Below are 17,910 nucleotides of genomic sequence, written 5' to 3'. Positions count from 1 at the left end.
CTTTGCTGAATTTTGTTAAGATGTGATGAAGGTACTGAGATTTTTCCTAAAAATCCATAAAGTTAAGTCTCTTTGGGCACCTTCTAGCAACAGTTAGGAATTTTCAGGCTGATACAAGGCAGACTTGCTAATATAATAGCTAATGATATGTTCATCTCTTTTTGGGTAAGAACTTTAGCTGACCCTATGAAAGGATAATGATATCGTCTAGAGGGGGTAGGGGTGATAGTGGGTTGGGTTGGGGCCCTGCGGGTTTCAGACCCGATGGGGTGGGTTCGGCTGTAGAATCTGCCATGCGGGGCTATCAGGTCAGGGCTCTGACCTGAGTCGGGTCCGTCTGATATTGCACCCGTGGGCCTCAAAAACTCGAGATGCTCGACTTTAAGTCCATCATCTGCCTGTCTTCGTGACTCTATCTCCGTCATGATCTACAAGCCACGACCAGATCTAGATCCACCGACAATCGCCCCGAGCCAGCCTCCTCCTTGCGACCCCGCCGCCCTGAGCCGCGCTCACCCGCTCCGCCGCCCCGAGCCGATGTCCTCCCTTCCGCCTTGAGCCGCATTCGGCTGCTCCGGGCCGACCCTCCCTCTGTCGGTCTACCCACGTGTTGTCGGATCTGTGCCACCCTCGCCGCCATCTTCGGATCCGCACGAAGGCAGCTAGCAAGGCCGAGACAGGAAGGTGGTGCCGAAGTCAAGGCCGACGCGGGCAGATGGCGCCAAAGAGCGAGGCGAGGCCGAGGCGGGCGGGCGACATCGAAGGGTGAGGTGAGGCCGGGGCGGACGGGTGACGCCGGAGGGCGAGGCTAAGGAGGAACCAGTGTTGCCGTGAAGGACCTAGGCCGTGAAGGAGTTGTGTTTTGGGTTCCCCCGTCGGGTCTCGGGTCCCCACCGGGGCCCGGGGTGGGGTTAATTTTGCACCTCGTTATAATTTCGGAGTCGGGTTGGGTTTGGAGATTTGGATTTTGGGTCGGGTGCGTTCTTGCTTCACCCAGCCTGACCCAACCCATTGCCACCCCTAGGGGGGTGAATAGGCATTTTGAAAACTTTGTCCCCTTATTCAATAGTTGGTCTAAACATGCTGCGAAAATAAACTAGCGGATTTTTCACAAGTGAAAAAACTAAATATGGTAAGCTCAACTAGTGCATAATCACTCTACACAAATGTAAAGGTTACAACCCTAGCGTAATAAAGATTATTCAATTCTAGCAAGATATGCAAGAAACTCTAATCAGAAGGTCTGATACTATTCATCAAATGTTCTGATGCTATTGTTCATCGGATGTTCTGAATTGTTTATCGGATGTTCGAATACAGGTAAAAATAGCTAGATCGAATCTCATAAAATTAACTTAATACACATGCAAATAAGCATACAAATAATTAAATCAATATAATGCACAAGAGTAAGAAAATACATAGATAAATAATTTGTTACTGAAGTTCAGATATCCACCGATACCTTACATCTCCGTTGAAGAAGCTCGATCACACTTGAGCCGGATCTCTTTCAACGCTTTTTCCTCACGAGATTTTACCCATACACTCCTCGTCGCCACTATGTTCAACTTCTTCCTTCGCTCTAGAAATGGTGAGTTCCGCAACTATTCCGGTCTTCCTCACAATCTTCACTTGAGTATATCACAGGCAATTCACCACCAAACCGTCTAAGAGACGGTGGTCTCCAAGAGTAACAAACCTTCAAACTCGCGCACGATCAATACATAGTGCTCAAACATGCAACTAATGCAACACGTGCAAGCAACCCAAGCTTTACACACCTTACTATATCCTCACTAAGCCATAAAAGGTTTGATTCTCATAAATTCTTAATAGAGAGGGGAGAGAAGCAATCAAAAGTGGAACACCAAATTCTAACATCTCTCATAAGCACCAGAAAGGCAGCTAAGCAACTTCCAAAGACCTACCCCCACGCAAGGAGGAAAGGGGTATCTATACCCCACTCAGAAAAACTAGCGTTGCACATACTCTGCACTGATCAGAACATCTGATCCCATGTATCCCAACAGTTGAATCTGGACAAAACTCGCTCCGAAATCCAGGAAAAACAATACATCGGAACTTCCAATGTTTAGATCAGAACATCCGATCTAAAAACCAACTCAAACCTAAGAACCCCATGTTTCCGAAAATCGGATGTTCCGACATATCGGAACTTCCGAAATCAGCACAACTAACCCTCCGAAAAACAACGATAACTTTTGAACACGGTTTCTAATTTCGATAATCTCAGACTCTATGATTAGCCAGTCCAATTGGTCATATCTTAAGCAAAAAGTGAGCGACAAATATATATATTTCTAGGCTGGATACTGGAAAAGGTTAATTGCTCTCAAGCGGATTCGGTTCTGAACTTTCTCCTGAGAGTTTTTACTCTTTATACCAAAATAGATTTATATGCTAAGCGTGATAAAAGCCAAGGGGTGCTTACACGAATCCTAGTTGATACTTGAGAAAGGACTTCATCTCATCTCTGCTAGCTACCTTGTGGGCAAAACAAAGATCTAGCCTAATTGCCTAAATGCAATCGGGATATCTAGACTACTTTTAGATGTCAGCAGTAGGAAAAGGATAGCGTGCATGGAAGCTCCAAACGCATCGATAGAAGATTCTTCGTATCTCTTGCGATGCATAGATTTCAGATAATGTATGCAAAGCAAGGGATTTTATGTAGAACATTCTCTGGTCCTGAGTCTATCGCTTTTTGTGAGGCTCCTAAGAACTCTTCTAGTATAATACCTGTACATTGTAACGGTATCTAAATATTTAAATGCATGTCTTTATATTACGATAGCATATCACTAAAAAAATAATGTGAGATTTAAATATATCTTAGTCAAAGATAACATGTGATATAATAATATTCTCAATTGTTTCTCCATAAACATGATTACAAATAAAATATAAAATTATTGTGTCTCCCCTTCTGTTTCTTGAGTTAGTCTCGTTTCTCTTAAAGTCTCTGTAGGATAAAAATTAATTAAATTAAAAATAAGGCAATAACTAGGAAAAATAAGACATAAGCACGTAAGAGCATCTCCCGGAGACACTTCATATCGCACCATCTATATCTCCATATGGAGGGCCATCCAAAATGATTCCTCCTCCATATCTTTTTATACTCCAACAGACTATCTATATACCACCATCCATATTCTACTATACATATTTCTCGCTGCTTCTTGGATTCAGTTAATATTTGACACTTGATATGGTTAGTTACAAGATATTATTAAAAAAATAGGAGTGGAATATAGATGGTGGGATATGAATAGTCTGTTGGAGTACGAAAAGATATGGAGGAGGAATCATTTTGGATGGCCCTCCATGTGAAGATATAGATGGTGCAATATGGAATGTCTCTTAGAGATGCTCTTACCTGCTGTCCAACCAAAATAATAGTCATGGTTATGTCTTATTTTTCCTAGTTATTGCCTTATTTTTAATTTAATTAACTTTTGTCCTACAAAGATTTTAAGAGAAAGGAGACATAACTCAGGAAATAGAAGGGGAGACACAATAATTTTATATTTTATTTGTAATCATGTTTATGACGAAACAATTGAGAATATTATTGTTATATTACATGTTATCTTTGACTAAGATATATTTGAATATCACATTCTTTTTTAGTGATATGCTATAATATTAGGATATACGTTTAAACATTTGGATACCATTACAATGTACCAGTATTGTACTAGAAGAGTTCTTGAGAGCACCACGAAAAGCGATAGACTCAGGACCAGAGAATGTTCTACACCAAAATCCCTTGCTTTGCATACATTATCTGAAATCTATGCATCGCAAGAGATACGAAGAATCTTCTATCGCTGCGTTTGGAGCTTCCATGCACGCTATCCTTTTCCTACTTCTGAAATCTAAAAGTAGTCTGGATATCCGGATTGCATTTAGGCAATTAGGCTAGATCTTTGTTTTGCCCACAAGGTAGCTAGCAGATCTGAGATGAAGTCCATTCTCAAGTATCAACTAGGATTCGTATAAGCACTCCTTGGCTTTTAAGCACGCTTAGCATATAAATCTATTTTGGTACAAAGAGTAAAAACTTTCTTAATCACAGGAGAAAGTGCAGAACCGAATCAGCTTGAGAGCAATTAACCTTTTCCAGTATCCAGCCTAGAAATATATAGTATGTAGCTCACTTTTTGCTTCAGATATGACCAATTGGATTGGCTAATCAAACGTCGGAGAGAGTACATGGGAAGGATGGCGAGATCGAAGAAAGGAAGAATCTTACTAACCTTTTGCCAGGACAGGATTTGGTGCCATGTCTCTTCTCTTTCCGCTCTGCTTGATGAATGGGATGGCTGAGTGTAAAGCACCTTTCTGCGGCATCTAATCAGTCATCCGTGTTGTGGGGCTCCCACCAACAGATTCACATGCCCCTATATGAATCCCGAATATTCGATGCACGTAGATCTACCACGAAAAATCATCGCATCGTCATGGTTGCCCACTTCTCTAGATTTCTTGTGATCAGTCCAGGACTCCAGGCAGCCCCAATATTCCTAGTCGCGGGATGCAGAGTAACGGCCATTTAGCTGCCTGGCCCGCGCGGCGGAAGGACGAGACGGTGCGCGGCGGAGGCGAAGGCACGGCTCTGCGAGTGCGCATGCACCCGGTGTGCAAGCGGCTGGCTTAGCGGTAAGAATAGCAATGGGTCGGGTCGGGATTAGGTGGAGCAAAACCACACTCAACCTAAAATTCACCAGTCGCAATCTGATCCACTCTTGAAATGAATAACGGCTGAAAATTGGTACTCAAACCCACACCCACTGGGTGCCCATCAGGTTTCAAGATTTCATCTGCACTACAGGCGGTGGGGAGGCAATGGTGACGACGGGATTCTATCTATCGTGGCCCAATGTTGAGCCAGCTTACCCATTACCTTCCCTCTTTGTTGTCTCCCTCTATTTCCCTCCCTCATTCCCACATAGCCAAGCAGCATCAGAGAGAACGCAACACGCTTCTAGCCAAAACTGACGAGCCGCCACCAAATCTACTGAGCGCCGACTGAATCTGATGAACCTGAGCGTGGATCCACCCCTGCTGACCCCCAAGGAGCATTGAGGATGTTCGATGTGGTCTTATCTGATCGGATCCCACCTTCCTCCCCGCCGAATCGAGTCACCACTACCTTCTTTCTCAAGTCCAGCACCCCTTCCACCACCCTGCTATCGTGCTACTATTTCACTACTCCTCCACGATAACTGAGAGCTTAGAGAGATTCCCCGGGCAGCGAGGAGGCCGAGTGGCGGTTGCTGGGCGGCGAGGAGGGGCGGCAGCGGCTGCTAGGCGGTGGGGAGGGTGAGTGACGGCTCCTGGGTGGTGGGAAGCATGGGCGATGTCAGGGAGACGATGGTGGTGGCGGCTATCGTGCAGTGGGGAGGGTGAGCGGCAGCTACCGTGTGACATGGAAGTGACGGTGGTGAAGAGGCGACAAGGAGGCAGTGGCCAAGAGGCAGGAGCCCGATGCGTGCATGTGGCTGACAGGCTAAGCATGCGAGGAGGCAGCTACATGCGTGCGTGAATGTGTCATGTGTGCAATGGGCCGTGGGAGTTGGGTTGGGCCTCTCACGGCAAATCTGCAGAGTGGAAATTGATTTTGGATGACCCGTGGGCACTCGCGGGTGATATTGAAAACCTGAGCCTGAACCGACTTATTTCGGGTACCCAACCCGTCAGACCGTGGGCGAAAAATTAGATCCGAACTCGGAAAATAAGGGTATTATTGGATGCAAATGTAGTCTGCAGCCTACCTTGGGAGGTAAGATTTTCCCTCTGTAGCCTAACTCGATTGATGCAGATGGATTCATTTGTTAGTATCATAAAATTATCTATATACGAGCAACCAATTACAATATTAATTTCTACATCCACTAATACGGTTTCAAATTTAATCAACTAAATAAAAACTCAACTCATACTGTCTAACGGATACAACCAACTAAATATTTTTTAATAAATATAACTCTACTCAACCTATTTTCTCCTAACCTCCATATACACTACATACAGAAGATCTCGTACGATCAACCAATCACACCGAACAGCCCGGGGAACACGGTGAAATTGGGCGATTTCGCAGTGCCGACGTGCGGTTTTCTTCTCCTTTGGGGGAGTCTATGAGCGGGCAGTTGCGTGTTATGCCCCGTGGCCCGCCGGCTGGACGCTTGACAACACCGGCCCAAACGCCGAGCGCATCGTGAGTCAGTGATGCAGGTACGTACGGTGGAGCAGTGGACGGAGGGCAGCCGCGCGCGGTTGCGCCTGCCTGCGCGTGCATCTCAGCATCCGGCCGTCTCTCGCTTGTCACATGGCGGTGCGGGATAATGTCACATATATCGACCCTTCCATCCCGGCCCGGGGCGACACACACAACCGGGCGATACCGTGGTAGATATGTACACACGACCACGCTAAGTGATCCAGTGTACACACGGTTTGCTCTGGTCGAGTGTACATGTACTACTCAACCTGGTTATTAGAAGCTGCTCCTGCTGCCAATAATTTCATTCGTACCGTACGTAACACGGTGATTATTCTATGGTGCGCGATTAATTTCTGTTTTGGGCTACCATGCGAAGTCTACGACCACGACCACTCTATCTTTCTATCTGGTTTCTCGTATCTTCGGAGCTAAATAATGCGTGGGTTGTTGCTTTCTTTCTAGTTGAGCATGGAGTATTTTCTTTCTCGTATGCGTGGGCGGCGGCCGGGGGCTTTGAGGCGACGGCGGCGCAGGCGACATACGGCGCGTGACAGGAGAAGGAGCCTGGGAGCATGTTGGGTACCAGCCGCCGTTTCGTGTGCGAAACTGCTCACGGGCCGATTCGGCGGCGCAGTTCAAAACGGTGAAACGATTCATGCCGTTCCGTGTGTGAATTGGGGGGAAGGGGACCGTTTGGAACCAATTCCACCGATTGGACCAATAATCGGTTCTGATTCATGCAACAAAACGGACCCTTAGGCTTGGTTAGCCGGCCTAGAGGAAGTCTCTATGATTGGATTTTTTTTAATATTTACGAAAAAACATACTTATTTTAAAATATTGCATATCTAAGTTAATCGTCACCTGTTAAAAGGACGACATCAATATGTTATAAATTAAATACCCTAATCGACATGATCCACGACACAACAGTCATAAATTAAATACTCTAGTCGATATAGCATCCATGTCAACGTATTGTTCAATTAACGAGTGACATCTTTGCTATCATCTATTGACAGAGCGACAAAGCTTTTACTAGGGTCTTTCTAGCCGGCGACGATGGTATAAATATGTAATATTTTAAAATTAATATATATTTTTGTAAATATTAATAAATAAATAAATAAATAAAAAAGCTCCTATGATTGCGTCTGCCTGTCTGCCTGCGCGTGCATCCCACGGCCCGACCATCTCGCTGATGCTGACACGCCGCCGGTGCGGGATCGATAGCCTCACAGGTCACTTAGATCGGTCCTGTCATGCACCTCGGTGCGACGCAATCACACGACTGCAGCATACCGTGGTACGAGAGCCCGCCTGAGCGAGTTGGAAAAAATCCAGTACAAACTTGGCAAGACGACATGCATACGCAGGGCTGAGAAGAACACCTCGGCCCTGAGAAATGCTCTGATCCAGAGCACGCAGCCGGCAGCCCAGTCGTTGCTGCTGCTATCTGCCAACTAACTTCACCTGTGTTGGCTGGTCCATCGGAATGGGAGTACCCATGCTGCACGCCGGCCGCTGGATCTGGAGCCTTCAATTTCCTCCGCCCAAGCACACCAACTTCGCCGACCGGAGACATGATTTCGCCGTGCACGCGCTGTTCCTTGCTCCGTTTTAGTCGTGCACGGAAACAAGGACAGCTGATTGTGGGGAGGTTGAGCAGTAGAAGTTGTATACTAGATCGGCAACTGGTGTGTGATATAGGCTCAACAACTGTGCCAATATCGCTGTCAGTCTCAATGCCAGCCCCTGGCGATCGCCCATACGGCTCTAGCACCCTTGTCTTTTCCCCACAGTGTGAGATCTAGGAAACGATAGTCGTTTCTATTCGGTTTCTCGAATTGGTAGTTTTTTAGATTAAGGTCTCTTTACCCGGTCTTCGTTGAAGACCACTATAGGAGTACGCAAGATGAGGGCTCCAGCCTCCACCGGCTCGCATCAGGAGCCTTAACCACCGTGCCGTAAGTAAGTCCGTCCAATTGATAGTATTCATCCGTTGCAACCTTAATTTCTACCTCAAAATCTTTGCAACCACTGTGATAGGCTTCATCGACCTTCAATTAACTTTCTTAGCTGACGCCTAGCTTATACTCTATTTCTGATTTAAGGTCACATTTGGCTATCAGAATCATTTTGGATTCTCGACTGTTGCATCGAATCTGGTAGCCAAACGTTTGATGGAGAAATGTTTTTGGGCGGATGTTCCTTGAATCAAGAGAGAATTGGCAAAATGGCCAAGTGGTGGTTTCTCTTGTTTCTTGCCAAGTCTGCCCTCACGTCTGCCCGAGCTATGGCCACCTAAGCTCCGCGCAACCTAGTGCTGCCCACCTCATTGCAGAGCTCCAACCGCTCAGCCACACCCGTTGCCTGCTCGGGAGAAATGAATGGATAGGAAGGAGATTAGGAGAGGTTTCTGAATGGATAAGGGGATGAACAGATATGGGAGAGAGGCGACGGAGGGAGATTAGGAGAGATATATTATTTGTGTTAATAGAAAATTCAAATAAAAAAAGCATATCAATATTGGGTAAAATGGTCAACTACTATTCTCTCTGAATTAAAATAGCCAGCTAAATAGTTTCCAAATGTGATTATAATTCAACAAATAAACGTTTCTAGAGAGAATCTAGAACAAAAATAAAATATTGCTAGTAGAATCTAGATCCCTACTAAACATATCCTAAAATTTGAGAAAAATGATTATCTAAAGAGTAAGCTATATAAATTAAGTGGTTCTGAGGATTTGAATCAATTAAAGTTGATTTTTTACTCCTAACATCTAGTTTAGTTTAGAAATTTATTCTCCCAGAATGATTAGCAAACCTTTCATATATTCTACTTAAAATCTAAACTAGAAGCTCAGCCAAACATAATCTTAATTTTCACCAAAACTAAGCTTCATAGTACCAAGAAACATACTCTTAATTTTCACCAAAACTAAGCTTCAAAGTACCAAGAGAGAATCTGCTCGAGATCTCTCGTTTACGTAAGCAATGACTTGTCAGCCTGATCCGAACATGGATGGAAGGTTCCATGGGTGACTGAAAAGCCACTTGGTCTGGGCTTGTAGAATTCAATCCATTCCGGCAATCAGATGATTAGACAGGCCAGCTCCAAGCTTAATTAAAGGCGTCGGGTCTTCTAACTTCTAGCAAGGTGCCAGCACCGGCGAGAGAGAGGGGTCGAGGCGGACGGTTTCGTTCCAGAGCCGAGAGTGCAGCAGCGAGAGGACAAGAAGAGGCCGGCCGTGTCTATTTTTTTTTAATCGGATATCTGAATTTAAGTTGGATTTCAAATTATATTTAATGTGTTTAAATTTTCTTGTTAGATCGGATAATTAGATCTAAATCTGATTTTGTGCCTATATCCGTGTCCAATAATACTAACCCGTTTAGATAGGCTTTTTTTGTTTTTTAAAAAAAAATCAGAAACTATCTAAACGGATGTCTTTTGATCTTGGCTTTTATTGGTGTTTGGTTGGTTGAGAAAATAGCTATGGTTGAAATGAATTAGAAGCTGATAAATAGATTGAGATGAGATTTTCTAATTTTTAATGGGCTAAGAAACTAAAAATTTATTATAAAAATCAACAAGCAAGATTCAACAGTCACAACACTTTCTTAGTTAGTCAGAAGATCTAAAATCACATCCTATTCAAATGAGATCTAAGCGTGACACGACAGCTGGATCCGAATGATTGACTTTTGACCTCAGCTTCCGTTGGTTTTTAACTGGCTGTGAAAGCGACCATGACTGTAATAAACTAGAAGCTGAGAAATAAATTGAGAGAAGATTTTATCTTTTAGTGTTTTGAGAAGCTAAAAATTATTATAAAAAACAACTATCAAAATTCAATAACCACACCTACTTTTTCAATTAGTTAAAAATTCTAAAACTAGATGTATTTAAACAAGACCTAAGCCTGACACGGCAGCCTCATCCAACTCGACCCCAGTTTTTATTTCGCTTCTATTCTGGTCTCCGAACCCACCCCCACCAAACCCACCAAAATAATCCCAACTACCGCCGCGCGGCGCGAGCGAGATCGCACTTGCACAGTTGTAGTGCCAGGCGCGTACGACTCCGTCCGTCCGTCCGACGCGAGACCGAGACCGATACAGCAAGCGACGAGAGTCCCAAACGCCGGCACAGCACGGCGCAGCGCAGCAGGCGCAGGATTCAAACCGAGGCGGCGGCGGCGGCGACGAGGCGGGGGCTGCGCCGCGAATGCGGGCGGCGCGATCCCGGGCCCGGAGCGATCTGTGACGGCGGCGGGGCGGGGGGTGATGGACCGCGGGCGCGCTGTCAATCTCTCGGGCGCCGAGATCCGCGGGGACCTCGACGGCCGCAACCCGCCCATCTTCCTCCCGCGCCAGCCTGCCGCGTCCCCGCTTCTCGCCCTCGACATCGGAGGTACTGCCGCCGTGCTGGTTTCTGCCTGTTATTATTTTTTTTGCGTGAGTTTTGGGTGCTTACTCATGGGGCCGTGGGCTCCTGCTGGTCGTAGGGACTCTGATCAAGCTGGTGTACACGGCGAGTTGCGGCGGCGGGGGCGACGGCGCGGAGCTGCGGTTCGCCAAGTTCGAGAGGCGCCGACTCGAGGAATGCTTCGAGTTCGTCCGGGCCGAGGGGCTCCTCCGCTGCAATGGTACGTCGCTGCCTCGGGCTGATCCTCTAGCCCATTTGGTTTCGAGGTCACGACAGTTTCATTGTGGACACGGGAGCATTTGATGACTTGTTCGATGGGAGAATTAAGTAGGACAACGTGAGGCTTGATGAACATTGGTTAATTATTCAAGACTTAGGATAGTTATTGTCACATTGGAAATTTGTGCCTAGAAATTAACGACTATTACCGATTTTTTGGATAATTAGAACCCTTCATATTTACTATACCACCCGAGAGGTGTCTGTAACGGCCAACATTTCATCTTTTCATGCAATCTTCAGCTACATGATATTGTTTTTACCGCCAGTCAAATTTCAACCTTTTTTGTTTGGTTATATCGTGGATTATTTTCTTATATATTAAATTGTAATTTTTGACGTCAGGGACGAGGTCAAGCAAACAAAACGTGACGCTGAAGGTACGTTTTTCATGTGCTAATGTATTTATAGCCAAAAAGGTAAAGGCATCAATGTGAGCGAAGACGCAGTTGGTACTTTGTGCATTTATTTGCAAGGTCATTCTGGGATGTTTTACCTCTATCCTTGCACAAAACAAACTATCACTAACTTTGAATTATTTTCGTTGCTTCCCATCCCTGATATTCTTCAATGGTTCCATGGGCTTCTATTGAGTTCATTATGGCAGTGGCTGGATGATGCTGTCAAAAATAATTTTTTTTTCTTGAGATGGCATGCAAAAATTACCAACATTATTGAAATATATTTATATTCCTATTAGTTACAGTTGATTATTCGAAGTAATTCTTGAATTTAATGATTTCCACTGGCACTGTTACTGATATTCTTATCATGAAGACCGACAACTCCTATAGAGTTACAGAAATTAAGTTTTAGTATCTCCAATTCCAAGAAACAGAGTATAACTATTTTTTGCTGATATCTTATACATACTCATAGTTGTCAGAACAGGAGATTGTTGGATGACATGTTCTTGTACAGTTGTGCTTGCTTTTTCAAAGAATTATGAAAAAAAATATGATAGAGATCATGCACAGGCTACAGGTGGTGGAGCATATAAATTTGCCGATGATTTCCGGGAGAAACTAGGTGTTTGTCTTGACAAGCTTGATGAAATGGATAGTGTCGTTTCTGGAGCAAATTTTTTGTTGCAGGTCAGTCCTTAGCTCCTCTTGTCATATCATCTTATTTCACTGAGAGCATTCAAATATTCTGGCATGTCTTGTATTGCAGCTTACAGTTAGGTTTTATTTTGAACTTTTTTTCCCGATAATATTTTAGATGGCTCTATCACATTCTTGAGCAAATTACATAGCCAGCTCATCATCCACAAATTCTAGTATTTATTTTGACACAGAACATGTTTTCCCTTTAATTGATGTTGTCTTGCAGAATATTCCTGGCGCAGCCTTCACACACATGAATGGAAAGAGGAGTCCAGTCGATGTTTCCCCAAATAACTTGTTTCCTTACCTTCTTGTCAACATTGGCTCAGGAGTTAGCATACTGAAGGTTGTACTTTATAAGGATACTTTTATGGAAGTGCATCACAGTGTAACTCATATGACCATATGTTATTAAGTATATTGTAGGTCACTGGAAATAGAAATTTTGAAAGGGTAACTGGGACGCACATTGGTGGTGGTACCATGTTTGGTTTAGCAAAACTTTTAACAGGCTGTAAGAGGTAATACCCAGCCTTCCACATCATGCAATGACTTGTTTAATGTTTCTTCCTTACTAATTTGTTACAATTCTCTTAGTTATGATGAATTCTTGCAATTAAGCCAGAAAGGGGACAATTTTGTTCTTGATCTAATTGTGAAGGATATATGTGGAGAGCTTGTCTGCCAGAAGGTTTGTCTTCACCCTTTTCTTGTAATACTTTGATTAGGGAACATATCATTTCTCTGCTGTGATGCTGTCGCGGCTTGATTTTTCTAATATGTGTGCCTGTTTCTTCTGTTTTTGCTTTGGTGGGCCGCTAAAGCATCTTTTTTTAATCTTCGCTTGGTGAATATTGACTGCATGACTACTTGCTGAGGATTACATAACAACCTACAGATATTAATTTATTAATGCTATACTTTCCTTGAATGGACTTACGTTTCTAGCATTACCAAATCACTGTGACACTATGACTGCTCGGTGTTTTTTGTTTAAAATGATTGATGACACACGTCTATCTATTTTCCTGACAACTAGATTTGTTGCCCTGTGCATTTGCATGTATTTGTGTTATATCTTAATTAATGTTGTTTTATATAGCATAGGAATCCTTATGTTCAAAGAACTAATATTTCACGTTTCATGTTTTAATATTTGGGCTCCCTCATATCTTAAAAGGACTTTGTTAGCTTTATTAGAAGTTTACCTTGGGTTTACATAAACCTGAAAGTGGGAAGGTATGTGATATCTTTTAGATCTAGCTTTATGTGGCTAATTTTCCTAAGTCTAAATAAGTTCCCTAATAACATCTAATGGTTCTTCGTTAATCATAATTAGGGGGCCACCAATTTGAGGATCTGCTGTTTCTATCATATTTCTCTTCTTTTCGTATCTGCTGTAAAATGCCTGTCATCAGCTTTTATTACATAACATATTGTTTGCTATGTTTAAACTTATCTATCCTTTGGCTTTTCATCATTGAGCATCAGTCCTCATGGATGGTTGATTGATCATTTTCTTATGTGTGCCAGCAAGGACTTTCAACATCAACTCTTGCTTCTAGCTTTGGGAAAGTTATTACTTCTAAGAAAAATCTGACAGACTACAAACCTGAAGACCTTGCATCCACATTGTTGAGCGCCTTTACCTACAACATTGCACAGGTGAATTTATGTTCTGTATGTCTGCTTGTTATGAAATAAGACTTATTACCCTGGAACGGGAATATTGAAACAACACAAAAAAAAAACTGAATAAATTTTGTCAGCTACTTAATTAGCTGTTTACATGTATGACAATCAACATTTTTATATTGGAGGAAATAATCTAGATATATTTACTTGTTATTTTTCTGAAAATTATTGTATCAGAATACCTATTTCTAAAGTTAAGTGGAGAGAATAGAAATATGCTGACTTTTTTGTTGTATGCAATGGTTTAATAGAAAAGGCATATATATAAACCAGTTTGTGTAAATGAGCTCCAAAATGATAATAGCACTGCCAGAGACTACTCTTTCTTGGGTTTCACATTTTTTTGTGGTTCTATTTTTTTATTATTGTTAGCATTTGTTTATCTATTGGTTTGATATGGAACTCACAGTGCATGCCCTTCAGATTGCTTTCCTTGTTGCATCACTTTTGGGCCTCCAAAGGGTCTTCTTTGGTGGATCATATATACGTGGACACAAAAGCACAATGGAAAATATTTCTTATGCAATTGACTTCTGGTAAGCATTTCTTGTTTTAAGTTCGTCTCTATTTATGTACATTTGTTATTAAGAAAAGGAGAAAATGTACGCTATATTTCAGTTTCTATCTCTGAATTTTCTGGCTTTATCATTATGATGATTCTACATTCAGCTACTTTGGGTTCCTTATTTCTTTAAGTCTAGGTTGTCCAGAATCTAAACATGTGTGGTCTATCGTTGATCAGGTCACAGAGTCAAATGCAAGCTGTATTCTTGCGACATGAAGGGTATCTGGGAGCACTTGGTGCCTTGATGAGTTATGGGGATCCCAGTGGTGAAGATCGTACCCTCGAGGAATCACAGGAGAAGGTGAGTTTCCACAAAGATATCCTACATGTGTTTATCGTTGACGTCCTACTCTACAAAACACATGAATTTCAGTATCTTGCTCTGTGTATGTGGAAAACGCTTCTATGAATTTCAGTATCTTGCTCTGTGTATAAAGTGATTTATCTTTGCCAAGCTAAAATGTGGTATTTCCCTGCTCTACCTTTTTGTTGATACAGGAACCTCATCACGAGTCAGCAGCACCTGTTGATGGGACATCAGCAGATGAAGAGAATGATAGCAATATATTTCCTTATCTGCTTGTTAATATCGGATCAGGTGTCAGCATGATAGAGGTTCGCCAACATAATGCTTCTCTTTTCATTTATCATATTCTTCAAAGAAAACTAGACCAACCCAGGAGGAACTATGTGACTTTTTATTAAGAAATAGATATCTAAATTCGAGCTGAAGAGGAGTCGAACCTGAGTGGTGGGGGTGTACACCCACACCTCCCGGTCTCCCACCAAGTCATCTGTTATCAATAACGTGCTTTCAGAAAAACTTGTTATCAGGAACATACTTTTATGAGCAGGTAATTGGTAAGGGGAAGTTTGAAAGAATTATAGGATCCCATCTTGGTGGTGGTACTATCCTTGGTCTTGCAAGGCTTTTGACGGGTTGTTCGAGGTACTATCTAATTAGATTGTAAAGATATAAGAATTTTTTTTGGTTACATAATTAAAATTTTCCTTTTAGTTATGAAGAATTCTTGGAGCTGAGCCAGAGGGGCAATAATTTGTCTGTCGATTTGACTGTTGGGGACATATATGGTGAAGAGGGCTATCCCAAGGTATTTATCTATCCTTTGAACAAGAAGCCTTTTCACATGAACTTTTTTGCCAGTAGTATGAAACAATGCAGCATGCAACAACTATATTACCAGTTCTAAGAAAATAGAATATGTACGAATATCACACTGCTTCTGCTTAATGATGACCTGGGAAGTAATACATATTCTGGAGAGCCAGTTCAAAAGAAAATAAGAATAATAGGGTCACAACTCTTTCCATCCATCAGGTCACAGTAAATATCACAGTCTTCCAGTTTACAGTTATATTCATATGTTGCTGTCACTATTTGGAGATGGATGTTCAATCAATGCCTACTTTTGTAAGATTAGTTTTAGGTCTTCGGTGCATTTATCATGAACGTTGTGAAACTCAAGCACATGACCTTAGACTTTTGAACCATCATGCATAATATTTGAGCTTAGGTATGTTTTTCTGTTATCTGTATGCAGAACTGGTGTTGCGACGCTTTTGATTTTTGAACCTCTTGTTTGCATCTCGAGTTCTCTGAGGTTCTAGGAAGATTAGCACAAATTGTGAATCTTTTTCAATGCACCATTGTATTCTCATGTGACAACTTATAATAATTAATTATCAGTATGTTCATTAGTTCTCATTTTTCTTTTAGATTGGCCTTCCAGCATCCACTACTGCGGCTAGCTTTGGAAAAGTGAACTCAAGCAAGCTTTCGGAGTACAAAGTAGAGGATCTTGCTGCAGCTCTATTGAATTCTTTCACTTACAACATTGGACAGGTATTCTTCTCTCCAGATTTTGTGGTTACTAGATTTCATTCATCAGTTACCCTGACCTTATTTCTGCTTCTCTTCTAGATAGCCTACTTTGTGGCTAATCTTTCAGGCCTGAAGAGAATTTTCTTCCGAGGTGCTTATGTCTGTGGTCATGAAAAGACTATGGACAAGATTTCTCGTTCATTAAAGTATTGGTAAGAAGTTTATTCAGCTACAGTTGCAAATATTATAGTAACATACAGCAATTTGCTGTCCTGCACCATGACAGCGCTTTCTCCACCTCCACTAAGCCAATGGTTTCTTACCTCTTGTTGATTGCTTCCAGGTCCAAAGGTGAAGTTCAGACGACATTTCTATGTCATGAAGGGTTCTTGGGAACACTGGGTGCATTTTGGAGTTATGAGAACATGGGTATTGATGGCTTGGCGGCACATGAAGTCATCAGGGAGGTCTTGCTTGGCGCTCCATACACTGGGCAATTCCCATCTTTACCTCTCACTCAACAACAGGAGAACGTAAGTGGCATATATTAGCATGTAGCAACCTAGTTAAATTACAATAGAATTTGCCAATGGCAACCTCAATAATTTTCTCCTATTATGTCATTCTTTTGTCCTTGTGCTTGTTTTAGGGAGAAAATACGACACTTGAAGGTGAAGTAGAAAGCTTACGGCATGACAATGCTGTGCTGAAGGCTGAGGTTGATCGATTACAAAGGGAGAACGCTGAGCTGAAGGCTTACTTGGCAAGATCAGGTGAGGCAGCAACCTTGTGAAGCAATAAAGCGCCAGCGCCAGCGCCAGCTTGTTGTAGAACGTGTAGCAGTTTTGGAAATGGTTCAAAAGGTATTCATATAGGAAGAGTGCAGTCAGGCAAAAATACCAACAAGCATTGCTCGTCTAGTGAGCTTATGTTGTATATTTGTTTCTATTTTTTATACAAGATCCTCTGTATTTGCTCCCTTCATGTAACCAGTTTCCTGTGTGTAAATGTTACATTAGTAGTTTGCAAAACCAGTAAGTATCCGGTCTTGCAAATTTGTCAAAATAGTATATATTTTTGTCGGTATCGGTTTGGAGTTTGAACTGTCCGTTCCGAAGGACAAAATACATTGATTTTTCGGAGTGTAAATACGACTTTCTTGAAGATTGGAATCACCCTCCCCCCCCCCCCCCCATCTTTGAGGACCTTGGATAGAAATTTAAGTATAAGAAAAGACGAACGGCCTGTTATTACTGGTTAACGGTTTCCGTTTTTGGACTTTACGGGGCTGCCATTCACGCGTATGCCTGTGCCGACCGGGATCCCTGACATCGCATGTCGTCATTGACGCGCGCCTGCTGAACGTTCACGTGCTATTCCTTTTTTTTTTCTGGCCTTACTTGTCTGTTGTCTCCTCGTACAAGATGAGCGGTGCTGCCACGTTATTTCTTTGGGTTTGTCTCATTACAAGTTGCTTGGTATTTTATAAATATCTCAATTACATTTCTAAACCGTTGAATCTAGATCCAAACATTTAGATTAGACACTTTATTTGACCTACCCTTACCTCATCTCTCGCGATTTTCTCTCTGTTTCTTTATGCTCCATCCCTCCCCACCCTGAGTTATCCAGACACAGTCATCCATCCAACGTGCCGCTTCCCTTCACCTTGCTGACGCATCTCATCCCTCCCCTACTATAAACCTGGTGTGTCTTCTCCCTCCTACACCAG

General features: G+C 42.7%; 1 protein-coding gene across 2 annotated transcripts; it reads left to right on the top strand.

Annotated features, from left to right (window-relative positions):
• The first annotated feature begins 10,200 nt into the window (after positions 1 to 10,200).
• Positions 10,201 to 17,264, top strand: LOC133926472 (pantothenate kinase 1). Of its 2 annotated transcripts, XM_062372429.1 has the most exons (17): positions 10,201 to 10,675; positions 10,770 to 10,910; positions 11,315 to 11,349; positions 11,947 to 12,063; positions 12,302 to 12,421; positions 12,502 to 12,596; positions 12,673 to 12,766; positions 13,609 to 13,740; positions 14,194 to 14,306; positions 14,513 to 14,636; positions 14,834 to 14,950; positions 15,190 to 15,284; positions 15,354 to 15,447; positions 16,074 to 16,199; positions 16,278 to 16,390; positions 16,522 to 16,711; positions 16,828 to 17,264. In XM_062372429.1, exons 1-17 carry the CDS (start codon positions 10,549 to 10,551, stop codon positions 16,969 to 16,971), a joined length of 1,977 nt encoding a protein of 658 aa, XP_062228413.1. In that variant the 5' UTR covers positions 10,201 to 10,548; the 3' UTR covers positions 16,972 to 17,264. The 2 variants fall into 2 exon arrangements, with proteins under 2 accessions (XP_062228413.1, XP_062228414.1); XM_062372430.1 differs by lacking the exons at positions 10,201 to 10,675; positions 10,770 to 10,910; positions 11,315 to 11,349 and adding an exon at positions 11,376 to 11,598.
• Positions 17,265 to 17,910: the final 646 nt, after the last annotated feature.

Source organism: Phragmites australis, chromosome 8 (genome assembly GCF_958298935.1).
Source record: "Phragmites australis chromosome 8, lpPhrAust1.1, whole genome shotgun sequence".
NCBI classification, from domain to species: Eukaryota; Viridiplantae; Streptophyta; class Magnoliopsida; order Poales; family Poaceae; genus Phragmites; species Phragmites australis.
The sequence above is the reverse complement of the archived record's forward strand: the minus strand, read 5'-3'. Positions and strand labels throughout refer to the sequence as shown.